Source organism: Oncorhynchus mykiss, chromosome 26 (assembly GCF_057628025.1).
Source record: "Oncorhynchus mykiss isolate SJ-2025 chromosome 26, ASM5762802v1, whole genome shotgun sequence".
NCBI classification, from domain to species: domain Eukaryota; kingdom Metazoa; phylum Chordata; class Actinopteri; order Salmoniformes; family Salmonidae; genus Oncorhynchus; species Oncorhynchus mykiss.
The window spans coordinates 37,020,001-37,033,391 of record NC_143047.1 but is presented as its reverse complement, the minus strand read 5'-3'; the positions used below and the strand labels follow the sequence as shown (position 1 = coordinate 37,033,391).

General features: G+C 47.2%; 1 protein-coding gene across 2 annotated transcripts in view; it reads left to right on the top strand.

Moving 5' to 3' along the window:
- Positions 1–13,391, top strand: part of LOC110511667 (UPF0606 protein KIAA1549L) — a 204,086-nt gene that overhangs the window by 49,083 nt on the left and 141,612 nt on the right. Inside the window, exons 2-4 of one of the 2 annotated variants that reach the window (XM_090222904.1) lie at positions 6,897–7,244; positions 12,054–12,485; positions 12,940–13,055. In XM_090222904.1, the coding sequence (XP_090079030.1) occupies positions 6,897–7,244; positions 12,054–12,485; positions 12,940–13,055 (896 nt within the window). Of the gene's footprint in view, positions 1–6,896; positions 7,245–9,182; positions 12,486–12,939; positions 13,056–13,391 lie in introns of those variants that run through there. The other variant, XM_090222903.1, reaches the window with a different exon arrangement.

Sequence of the window (13,391 nt, the reverse complement as noted above, 5' to 3'; positions counted from 1 at the left end):
CTTTTCATCCAGAAGTGAAAATAGTGCCCCCTACCCTAGTGAAGTTTAACAAAGTGGACCGGTCGTAGCTGGATTCTCCACCGACCGTTTACACATTCTCCAAAACATAGACATTGTTCAGTTCTCAAGTTCTGTGATGTAGAAGAAGTTCCTTTGTTCTACTGTGAAGATTTCTCTTTCTATACTGCATGAGGGAGAGAGTCTCCTCCAGGAATTTACGACCTGAGATAACAGAACCTGGGTGTAAGAGGGAGAGAGGGGGAAGGCACTCGTTATACCCAAAGAGGGCCACGTCATGACAACCGGAAGACCAAAAAGTGAATCAACAAATGACAGGTCAGGATGTTATAGCCCATCTCTCTGTCAACAGTTTGACTAGGTGGAGCTATGTGCATATCAACAGTGTTGTTTTAACCAATGGGCTGGGTTCCAGGCTTGCAGCTGTTGCTTGTCTCAACCTGCTGGGGTGTTGCCATCCGGGTCTGCAGGACAAGAGGACAAAACCACAGTGCTCAGCTTGTGACATCCTCCCAGACCACTGTGTTATCTACACCTCAGTGGTCACTGGCACTGCCCTCTACTCTCCCCACCAATCTGTGTAGGAACATTCAACCTCTCCTCCAGCCAAATGAATACATTAAAATTACTAGGAGGTTTTGGCCACACACACAGCAATTGTTTCCATGTGGTTTGCTAAGCAGTTGGATGCCTTTTTTGCCTATTCTTTTCATGTAGTTCATATGTCTCAAATCCCTTGTCTCAAATGTACTTTCCACCACCACTGTCTAAGGACCATTTGGGGGTTTCTCCTCCTAAACCAGTCTTTACAGAACGTTCACTCTGCCGGAGGGAAAATTACATCATCCTTGAAGTGGTGCTATAATCCATACAGTAATTGTGAAAAAGTCGGCATTCAGTCATCTTTACAATGTGTTGTATTATAGCCTACTGTGAATGTATTGTCACACAAACGCAGAGTTGTGGGTTAGAATGTTATGCACTTGTTTATAATGTCTATTTATGGTTGTCAACTTTTTGTGTAATGATATGAAACTGAGTCTGGGTGATCCCAGTAGGCCTGTGTGTGCGTTACGTGTATGTGTGTGTTATCTCGCACACCCACTGACGTGTGCCTCATTGACTTAATTTGCATATAGCGCTACAGAAATCAATTGAACTGTCATCCCACCCGAACTGTCATCCCACCCTTCTCACCCCAGAGAGGAGAGGACTTGTCTCCAGTCCCCTTCCAAAAAGACTGGGAAGGTAGCCTGGTCGCAGATCTCCTCAGACTAAGAATCTAAAATACTTACATTGTCATGCCAGAATATCATTGTGACCATCATTGTCATTCCCTCCCATATGTATAGATGTGTTATGTGAACATACAATATTACAATGGTTGTGGCTAAAGCATATAGCTCTGAGACCAGGCTACCTCCTCAGTCCCCTGTCTGGTTGTCTCAGAGTCAGATCTGGGACCAGGCTACCTCCTCAGTCCCCTGTCTGGTTGTCTCAGAGTCAGATCTGGGACCAGGATACCTCCTCAGTACCCTGTCTGGTTGTCTCAGAGTCAGATCTGGGACCAGGCTACCTCCTCAGTCCCCTGTCTGGTTGTCTCAGAGTCAGATCTGGGACCAGGCTACCTCCTCATTCCACCACTGTCACTCTGTCCTATTATTGAAGACAATCTGCTTCCTGTATATAGTGAAAGGAAAAGAAAGGAAGCTGAAAAACAGGGAAAGGCGGTGAGTCAGAGGTGAATAGAAGAAGTGGTGAATATATGAGAGGCTGAGCGCCCGCCGCCTCAACCCTGGCAGTGTCACGTCTCAGTCCTGGCTGCTCAGAGATGGCACCGCTGGCTGGCTGGCTGGGGAATAAATAGACTGTGGAAATGAGGTCTGTATCTTGTTTGTGTGTCTGCAGAGATGCCCAGAGAGGGACAGGGCTCAGTCAGCTTGTTCCTGTAAGCTCCTGTCCCACGGTCAGAAATTGTATGCATCATAATCACAGATGTCTTTTTTCCTATTGGACACCATTACCTCTTCACTTTGCACATGGCTAACCTTTCCGTTTTGGGGTTGTCAGTAATTGTTTCACCATATTTGAATGTAGAGGGACAATGGCGTACTGCACTGTAGCATAATTGTTGATATTGATATCTCCGTCATAAGAATATGGACCAATGTAGGAGTAGGGAATGGTGAAAAGTTCATTAGGCCACACGTCCAAAGAAAGTGGTTGTTTTGTTTCGTTAACCTCCATTTGCCAGATGTTGAACTTCCCACCCACCTCTATACAGTCTGTTAGACTACAGATAGTCTGTTAGACTCTAGATACGGTACTATGGTCCATGATACAGACCTCTCTACAGTCTGTTAGACTCTAGATACGGTACTGTAGTCCATGATACAGACCTCTCTACAGTCTGTTAGACTCCAGATACGGTACTATAGTCCATGATACAGACCTCTCTACAGCCTGTTAGACTCTAGATACGGTACTATAGTCCATGATACAGTAACTTTAGAACTGTTAGGATGCAGCCTGTCTCTGTGTGTCAGCATTGTGGGGACAAAGAGCTGTAATTGTCATTCACAGTCATTCAGTAGCCAGGCCTCAGAGTCTATAGCACTGTACTAACAGGCACCAACTGAACTACAGCAGCTTCAGACAATTAGAGGGACAGTGATTGTCCTCAGGAAGACAGAACAACAGTTTAAATGACATTTTCCAATTTTGCCATCAACTCTGTCCCATATGCTTTTCTCTTTATTCCATTATACCTCTCTACTCGCCCCTCTCTGTCCTCTCCTTTCCTCTCTTCTGTGGCTGTGTCCCATATGCTCAGCTGTCTCGGAGCAGGTGACAAACTGCAGGTGGACCCCACACCTCCGCTCCAGACCAGCCCCCATCCAGCAGACCAGAGGGGGGTCAGGAAAGGAAGATTTCTCTCATGTTGGAATGGTGACAGGCAGTAGATCCTGGGTTGTCTCATGTTGGAATGGTGACAGGCAGTAGATCCTGGGTTGTCTCATGTTGGAATGGTGACAGGCAGTAGATCCTGGGTTCTCTCATGTTGGAATGGTGTCAGGCAGTAGATCCTGGGTTCTCACATGTTGGAATGGTGACAGGCAGTAGATCCTGGGTTCTCTCATGTTGGAATGGTGACAGGCAGTAGATCCTGGGTTCTCTCATGTTGGAATGGTGACAGGCAGTAGATCCTGGGTTCTCTCATGTTGGAATGGTGACAGGCAGTAGATCCTGGGTTCTCTCATGTTGGAATGGTGACAGGCAGTAGATCCTGGGTTCTCTCATAGTGGCAAAACCTTTATTGGGCCTTTAGCCTGATATCTATCTGTTTTTTCACATGTATTTATAGAGTGACTTAAACTAGCACTTACTCTCTCAAATAACATCAAAACATGTTAAGTGCAGGCTCAAATGAATGAAGTGTGAAGGGGGTTTATTATGTGTAATGAATAAAGGTTTTAAACTGTTTATCAACCTCCCTCTCAGTTATTAAGATGGTCTGTCTTGGAACCCACTTATATGGGGACATGTGATATGAATTGTCTGAGGGTATCGGTGACATTTCAGAATGCATTGAAAACAAGTGGCTGTCGATATTGGCATTTCACTGAGCTTATGCATGTTTATGATATCCCGTTACAATTGTAATTTAACAGTGGGAAAATGTCTGGGGAAAAAATAGTTTTTAGATTACTTTTGTTCGATGCAGAGTTTATGAGAAATGTTATGCCCCTCTGCTGGGTATGTAAAAAATCCCTCTCTGTGTGTGGGTATTGTAAAACAGTCCTGGTATGTGTGTGTGTGGGTATTGTAAAACAGTCCTGATCTGTGTGTGTAGGTATTGTAAAATAGTCCTGCTCTCTGTGTGTGTGGGGGGGGGGGTATTGTACAACAGTCCCAATCTCCATGTGTGTGTGTATTGTAAAACAGTCCTGATCTGTGTGTGTAGGTATTGTAAAATAGTCCTGCTCTCTGTGTGTGTGTGGGGGGGTATTGTACAACAGTCCCAATCTCCATGTGTGTGTGTATTGTAAAACAGTCCTGATCTGTGTGTGTGGGTATTGTAAAACAGTCCTGATCTCTGTGTGTGTGTGTGTGTATTGTAAAACAGTCCTGGTGTGTGTGTGTGGGTATTGTAAAACAGTCCTGATCGGTGTGTGTGTGGGTATTGTAAAACAGTCCTGGTGTGTGTGTGTGGGTATTATAAAACAGTCCTGATCTGTGTGTGTGTGTGTGTGTGTGTATATTGTAAAACAGTCCTGATCTGTGTGTGTGTGTGTGTGTGCGTGTGTGTGTGTGTGTGTTGTAAAACAGTCCTGATCTGTGTGTGTGTGTGTGTGTGTGTATTGTAAAACAGTCCTGATCTGTGTGTGTGTGTGTGTGTGTGTGTGTGTGTGTGTGTGTGTGTGTGTGTGTGTGTGTGTGTGTGTGTGTGTGTGTGTGTGTGTGTGTGTGTGTGTATTGTAAAACAGTCCTGGTGTGTGTGTGTGGGTATTATAAAACAGTCCTGATCTGTGTGTGTGTGTATATTGTAAAACAGTCCTGGTGTGTGTGTGTGTGTGTGTGTGTGTGTGTGTGTGTGTGTGTGTGTGTTGTAAAACAGTCCTGATCTGTGTGTGTATGTGTGTGTGTGTGTGTGTGTGTGTGTGTGTGTGTGTGTGTGTATTGTAAAACAGTCCTGATCTGTGTGTGTGTGTGTGTGTGTGTGTGTGTGTGTGTGTTGTAAAACAGTCCTGATCTGTGTGTGTGTATTGTAAAACAGTCCTGATCTGTGTGTGTGTGTGTGTGTGTGTTGTAAAACAGTCCTGGTGTGTGTGTGTGGGTATTGTAAAACAGTCCTGATCTGTGTGGGTGGGTATTGTAAAACAGTCCTGATCTGTGTGGGTGGGTATTGTAAAACAGTCCTGATCTGTGTGGGTGGGTATTGTAAAACAGTCCTGATCTGTGTGGGTGAGTATTGAGTAGAACTACCTGGTGTTAAAACAAATCAAATGGTCTGTGTCAGTTTAAACGTGTGGTACAAGGCAGTTTTAGTAGATAGGATACTTGTCTGTGGGAGACATGATGATCTTAACATTGATTTTCAAGATTTGAGTATTAAAAAGTGTGTGTGTGTGTGTGTGTGTGTGTGTGTGTGTGTGTGCGCGTGTGCGCATTAGCTGGATGCACCCACCTTGCCAGGTGAAACATACAGCAGGTGATGTGACAGGCTTGTAAATCTATAGAAATGAATAAAAGAACCCCCCCAGACAGATGTTTGGGGACGTGCTGAGAATGGAGAGGAGGGGGGGGAGACTAGTGCCAGCCTCACAGCCGGACGGCCATCTTAGAGCTGTTATCACTGCCAGCTTGTTTGTGACACCTGAACCAGATGTCTCTCTCTGTGACATTAGTACTTTAAAACGATTTGAGGTAAAAAAAAAAAAAATAAATAAAAAAATACAGGTTTAATAAGATTATTTTTATAATAGACATCAAGATGTTTTTAATGAATGTACATGATTCAGAGGACATTTCATACAATTTCAGCCCTTTGGTCACGTTAGCTTCAATCTAGTATACACACTAGGTAATTCAACTGTGAATTACAACGTGAATGAATGTGCTTTAAGACTGAAATGTGTCTGACACTGTTAGTCTTCAATGCTTTCTAAATGATGAGGGGAAGCATCAACATTTCTATTCAGGGGATGAAAGGGGTTTTAGATTCTCAATGGCTCCTGCAGTGTAAGGACTCTGATTGCTATTCTCTCTCTTCAAATAACTCATTTCTGAATCCCAGGCAAAATGGAAAAAGTGTTTGAATGGTTTTGCTCTAAATGGAAAGAAAATGACACACTCTCACTCTGAAACTTTGTGCAACTTTAAAATGATCCCTCCATGGTTTAAGTAGCCAGCATTGACCCCTCCATGGTTTAAGTAGCCAGCATTGACCCCTCCATGGTTTAAGTAGCCAGCATTGACCCCTACATGGTTTAAGTAGCCAGCATTGACCCCTCCATGGTTTAAGTAGCCAGCATTGACCCCTCCATGGTTTAAGTAGCCAGCATTGACCCCTCCATGGTTTAAGTAGCCAGCATTGACCCCTACATGGTTTAAGTAGCCAGCATTGACCCCTACATGGTTTAAGTAGCCAGCATTGACCCCTCCATGGTTTAAGTAGCCAGCATTGACCCCTCCATGGTTTAAGTAGCCAGCATTGACCCCTCCATGGTTTAAGTAGCCAGCATTGACCCCTACATGGTTTAAGTAGCCAGCATTGACCCCTCCATGGTTTAAGTAGCCAGCATTGACCCCTCCATGGTTTAAGTAGCCAGCATTGACCCCTCCATGGTCTAAGTAGCCAGCATTGACCCCTCCATGGTTTAAGTAGCCAGCATTGACCCCTCCATGGTTTAAGTAGCCAGCATTGACCCCTCCATGGTTTAAGTAGCCAGCATTGACCCCTCCATGGTTTAAGTAGCCAGCATTGACCCCTCCATGGTCTAAGTAGCCAGCATTGACCCCTCCATGGTTTAAGTAGCCAGCATTGACCCCTCCATGGTTTAAGTAGCCAGCATTGACCCCTCCATGGTTTAAGTAGCCAGCATTGACCCCTCCATGGTTTAAGTAGCCAGCATTGACCCCTCCATGGTTTAAGTAGACAGCATTGACCCCTCCATGGTTTAAGTAGCCAGCATTGACCCCTCCATGGTTTAAGTAGCCAGCATTGACCCCTCCATGGTTTAAGTAGCCAGCATTGACCCCTACATGGTTTAAGTAGCCAGCATTGACCCCTCCATGGTCTAAGTAGCCAGCATTGACCCCTCCATGGTTTAAGTAGCCAGCATTGACCCCTTGCTTCCCTTTTCGCTCTATTCCAGATGAGACGAACTACGACGCCTCTGGTTCTTCTGATGTACCCAATGACACAACAGCCTCCGCCCATCCCATTCACCCATTGGCCGGCTTGCTGTTGGTGGATGAGGAGCCTTTATCAGTCGTCCAACCAGATGGCAGGGCTGTGTCAGAGGGGGTGGGCCTGAGAGAGCAGCCTGCCTTCTCCTCCATACTGACCCTGCTGGCGGACAAACACCCACTGAGCCTGGTCCGATCCAAGGCCTCGCCAACCATCACCAAGGAAAACAACCAAACCAGCCTGTGGCCTTCGGTTGCTCCCTTCTCTTCTTCTTCTTCTGTGGAGCCGAGCAGAGACCTGTCTGACAGCTCAGGTTTGACTCCCAGCATGCTTCACCAGACCAGGGCGTCATCAATGTCAGTGTCATCATTAACAATGTCATCACCATCATCATCATCACCACCATCAGCAGCAGCAATATCATCATCATCACCACCATCATCATCATCATCAGCAATATCATCACTATCACCATCATCACCAGTATCATCACTATCACCAGCATCCTCATCTGAATGGTTAATAACAGCAGCCTTTGCTTTATCCTATGACATCTCAAGCCCGTCTAACCCTGTCAGTGTGACACAAACTGCTTCATCAGTGTCATCTGTGTTTCCTCTGAATAAAACATCATTGAATCCCCCAATCCAATCCAGCATTAGTTTAGATGTAGATATATTTACAGTCACAAAGAGCTTACCACTTCCCCTCTCTGACTCCACTCACCAATCACTGACTGGAGGAGTGACCACAGAGACCAGTGGCACCAAATCACAAGTCAGGACTCAGGACTCTGCAGCTCCAGCATCGCTTCAATCCCATGACTTGTATGGGACACAAAGGACAACATCGTCAAACAAAATAGACGCCAGCCCTTTCACAACATGGAAACCAGCAAAGACAGAACCAAACCACTCCACCTCTACTAGTGTTACCTCTGGAAATGTCCCTTTCAACGTTTCAGCCAGAACCATCCGATCATCACACAGTCGCCGGACCAGGACTGTTCTCACTAACAACAGAGAGACAAGCTCTTTACTTCTCTCCTCTCCTGTCCAGGACAGTCAAGCTAATCAAAGCCAACAGCGCGTATTACAAACTGTCCGCTCAGCATTGCTGTCACCTACTCCCCCACAAGGATATTTAGTTCCTAGTCTCATCACAGGGGAATATATCAGTGCAACACCAAACAGGGCAAAAAGAGATAAGACATGGACAGGTAGTCAGACGGCTTTTTTAAGAAGCACCTGGCCTGTAGCAGTTACCTCAGTGCCTTCTCATGCTGTAGATTCAAGTGTGTCGCCGGCTGTGACGACCAGAATATCGGCAACATATTTCCCTATCTCATCTAACACCTTACCAACCTTGTCAGATACCGGCTCACCCCGCTCAGACACCACAGTGGCTAAGTTAACAGGCTCTTACTGGAGCACAGCATCTCCTCAGAGCTCAACATATCCCAGTGATTTAGTAACAGCCACAGGGCACACCAGCCCAAGCGCTCCTGACCCCAATAGGAATAATGATGAGGGAGGAAGAGCAGGAGGGGAAGTCAGCTTGGATTCAACTGCTCAGACAAGAAGTCACCCCCTCAGTGACTCCATTGTCACCTCTGTATCTGGAACACTGAGTGACTCCACTCTCAGTTCTGTATCTGGAACACTGAGTGACTCCACTCTCAGTTCTGAATCTGGAACACTGAGTGACTCCACTCTCAGCTCTGTATCTGGAACACTGAGTGACTCCACTCTCAGCTCTGTATCTGGAACACTGAGTGACTCCATTCTCAGCTCTGTATCTGGAACACTGAGTGACTCCATTCTCAGCTCTGTATCTGGAACACTGAGTGACTCCATTCTCAGCTCTGTATCTGGAACACTGAGTGATTCCATTCTCAGCTCTGTATCTGGAACACTGAGTGACTCCACTCTCAGTTCTGTATCTGGAACACTGAGTGACTCCACTCTCAGTTCTGAATCTGGAACACTGAGTGACTCCACTCTCAGCTCTGTATCTGGAACACTGAGTGACTCCACTCTCAGCTCTGTATCTGGAACACTGAGTGACTCCATTCTCAGCTCTGTATCTGGAACACTGAGTGACTCCATTCTCAGCTCTGTATCTGGAACACTGAGTGACTCCATTCTCAGCTCTGTATCTGGAACACTGAGTGACTCCACTCTCAGTTCTGTATCTGGAACACTGAGTGACTCCACTCTCAGCTCTGTATCTGGAACACTGAGTGACTCCACTCTCAGCTCTGTATCTGGAACACTGAGTGACTCCACTCTCAGCTCTGTATCTGGAACACTGAGTGACTCCATTCTCAGCTCTGTATCTGGAACACTGAGTGACTCGCCCATGTCTGCTAGTAGCGTAACCCTTGGAGAAGCAGGATTGACCCCTCTAACCTCGCTGACTCTTTCTTTGAATTCTGACACGGGCCTGATGTCACTTGCTGTCACTGATCCATCAACTTTAGCTCAGCACCTGACACGGGCGTTAACCTCTCCCACCCTGCATGCTAGTCCCTCAACAGTACCCCAGGTTCCCCAATTCACCCTCTCCATCATCCTGACCACCAAGCACCCTTACTTTAACCCAACTGTCTCTAGTCTCCACAGAACTGATGATGCACCGACCCAGTCTGGCTCTAGAGGAACCACATCTACACACAGACCTGTAGTGCTGTTAGCGACGCCTCGCGCTACCTCACCGTCAGCGACCCAGTTTCAAACAAGGCCATTGTATATTTCTGTTAGCACAGGGTCTGAGGTAGGTTCCCCTGATATGACCCCTGAAATGTCCCTAGATAAGTCAGCTGAAATGTCCCCTGTAAATTCCTCTGAAATGTCAACTGAAATGTTATCTGAAACGTCCCCTGATACAGCAGAGAGAGACATGTCCTCAACATGGACCTCACTGTTTGTCGGCTCACCCGATCCTACTGCGACAGGCGAGACAGATCACACTTTTCAAACACACTCCACAGCCCAGGTCCACTCCACAGCCCAGGTCCACTCTACATCCCAGGTCCACTCCACAGCCCAGGTCCACTCAACAGCCCAGGTCCACTCCACAGCCCAGGTCCACTCCACATCCCAGGTCCACTCCACATCCCAGGTCCACCTCACAGCCCAGGTCCACTCCACAGCCCAGGTCCACTCCACAGCCCAGGTCCACTCCACAGCCCAGGTCCACTCCACATCCCAGGTCCACTCCACAGCCCAGGTCCACTCCACAGCCCAGGTCCACTCCACATCCCAGGTCCACTCCACAGCCCAGGTCCACTCCACAGCCCAGGTCCACTCCAGTTCACCTGAACATCTGACACCACTTGATGCTTCTGCTGATATTACACACACGCCTGCTGAGAACACAGAGACTGGCTCAGTTTGGCCCCTTTCTGCTATAGTTGAGGATTCCTCCACTTACATCACAGACCTAAGTGTTCATGTTTATAAGGGAACACCCCCATTAATGAGTTCTCCAACACCCTCCTCTTATGTTACAGAGGACTCCTTGATTTCCAGAGGGACTGACTCTGAAGGTTCTCCTTATCCACGCCCCACTGATATCCCTGCATATGTTAACACTGCAGAGGCTGTTCCGACTCCTCTTAAACTTGTCTCCCACAGAACGAAAAGCACAACAAGGGGAAAAGATGTTCTCTCTACAATGTCAGAAAGTCCTACCGTCATGAGGGAATACCCTACTCCGTCACAGACACCATTAATAAGTGAGCATAGTTCTCTTTCTCATTCTGATACAGACAGGAAAATGGGCGTGTCCTCAACAACATGGTCTACATATTTTAACACCATAACCTCTGATACAGGAGGACTTTCCACTAAAAGCCTGGGATTCAATGGACGTAGAGGGTATCTTTCTCTACCATCTGTCTCCTCTCACTCACCTGATAGAGCATTCTCCCCTGGTGCAGCTACACTGATATCAAATGGGAGAGAGGATACCTTTGTTGGACACACATCAGTCACATATTCTAAAGTGACACCATTACCCAAGCCCTGGAGTTTGACACCAGCCAATCTGATGGCTTCTATATCCTCCACTACACAGAAGAGAACCACGGAGAACAACACTCCCCTGTTAGAGGGGGTAACATCAGCATTATCAGTGTCCATGCCAGAGAACAACACTCCCCTGTTAGAGGGGGTAACATCACCATTATCAGTGTCCATGCCAGTCTCTACCACACCTGATAACTCTGTGACTATTTCAGCCATCATCTACATCTCATCTGCCCATCAGAGCAAGTATACAGCGTCTGAGAGGAATGTAAGTGTTAGCACGTCGGAGTCTGTCACTATTTCTGACGCAACAGTTCTGAATACCCCTGCACCCCATGAACATGTCATTATGGATACGGGACATACTAACTCAACAATGAACGTACAAGTAGACTTGCCATCATCACCCTCATCATCATCATCATCACTATCATTATCATCCTCACCATCGTCATCGTCATCACCATCATCTTCATCACCATCTTCACGATCATCATCATCACCATTTTCATCATCAGCAGCAGCAGCGATATCTTCATCACCATTGTCTTCATCATCTTCCGCCTTGTTATCAATGACATCGTCATCATCCGTCGTGTCACACCAATCTCACATCACCAGTGTGTCCAGTCCCACCACAGCTCCCAGTCTGTCCTCCCTCTCCATGGACCGTTCTGATTCAACATCATCATCCACTTCTGGGTTGACTGTGATTTCACCATCCCCATCAAGTGTCTTCCCCTCCACTGGTATGACGTCATCACCCTCTGCCCTTTTGTCACCTGCTCTTACATCATCATCCTCTGCCCTCATGTCCCATGGTGTGACTTCATCACCCAGCTCCCTGGCATCCAGCGTGACATCATCATCCTCTGCCCTCATGTCCCATGGTGTGACTTCATCACCCAGCTCCCTGGCATCCAGCGTGACATCATCATCCTCTGTCCACTTGTCCACTGGTATGTCCTCTTCCTCCGCACTCATGTCTCGTGGTGTTACATCATCATTAATTGCCCTGACATCCAGTGTGACATCATCATTCCCCTCCCATCTCTCAGAGGAAGTGAGTGTGACTTCTGTTCTTGTTACAGAGACAGCGATGGAGGAGTTAACCGTGGGAACATCCAGAGAGACAGGGGTTAATTTCCCCAAAGACAACGAGACCAGATTATCCCAAACAGGGAACCTCACCTTAGCTGACAGGCCTGCACTCACAACATCACAGGTGTCACCTTTGACCCCCCGAGAGGACACAACGACTGCATCCCTCCAGCTCACGACCGTGACCACCACAACCATAGCTTCAACCACAACCACAACACAGCCAATCACAGAAAGCCCAACCACGACAACAACACGCAGAACCACCACCACCACCACTGCTCCAGCCTCCAGGAGAACACTGTCACCTCCAATCCCAAAGACCAAACCCAGAGGGACGACCACCCCGTTCCCCTTCACCACCACCACGGAGGCTCCACCCCGGCAGTGTAACGTCACAGAGAAGATCTGGGTTAAAACAAGTAAGAGACACAGAAAAAAGAATGCCATGAACCTTTTCTCAACAGGTTGTTACATTGTTGGTCGTAGTTGGGGTTATGGTTTTAAATACACAGATATATAGTTGACTATATATAGTTCTATTTTCCAAATAGAATATGCCTTCCCTCTCTTCTCTTCTCTTCCCTGCCTCCCTCTCTCTCTCTCTCTCTCTCTCTCTCTCTCTCTCTCTCTCTCTCTCTCTCTCTCTCTCTCTCCCACCCCCCCTCTCTCTCTCTCTCTCCCTCTCTCTCTCTCTCTCTCACTCTCTCTCTCTCTCCCACCCCCTCTCTCTCTCTCTCTCTCTCTCTCTCTCCCACCCCCCTCTCTCTCTCTCTCTCCCACCCCCCCCTCTCTCTCTCTCTCTCTCCCACCCCCCCTCTCTCTCTCTCTCTCCCACCCCCTCTCTCTCTCCCTCTCATATGTTTGTCTCTACAGTTCTGACCATCCATGTGAGAAGGAACCGCCTGGACAGCATTCAGAGACAGAACCTGCGTAGAGGGCTGACCCAGGCTCTGAGTAGAGCTCTGAATGACACCACTGCCCAGGCTCAGGTCAGTAGGACTCACACCTACTCTCTCTTTCTCTGTATGTATCTCTCTCTCTCTCTCTGTATCTCTCTCTGTATCTCTCTCTGTATTTCTGTATCTCTGTATCTCTCTCTCTCTCTCTCTCTCTCTCTGTCTTTGTCTCTGTCTCTCTATATCACTCTCTATCTCTCTCGCCGTCTTTCATGTGTGGTGTAGTCTCTGCTGAGTCCTCAACAACTGGATGTTCTGGTTTTCAGGGGAAATGAAAAAAGAGAGCCTGTGACCTGACTTCTGCTTTTGGACGTTAACAAGGTGACCGCAGGGCGACATAACTCCTCCTCCATATTTACTGGATTGGTT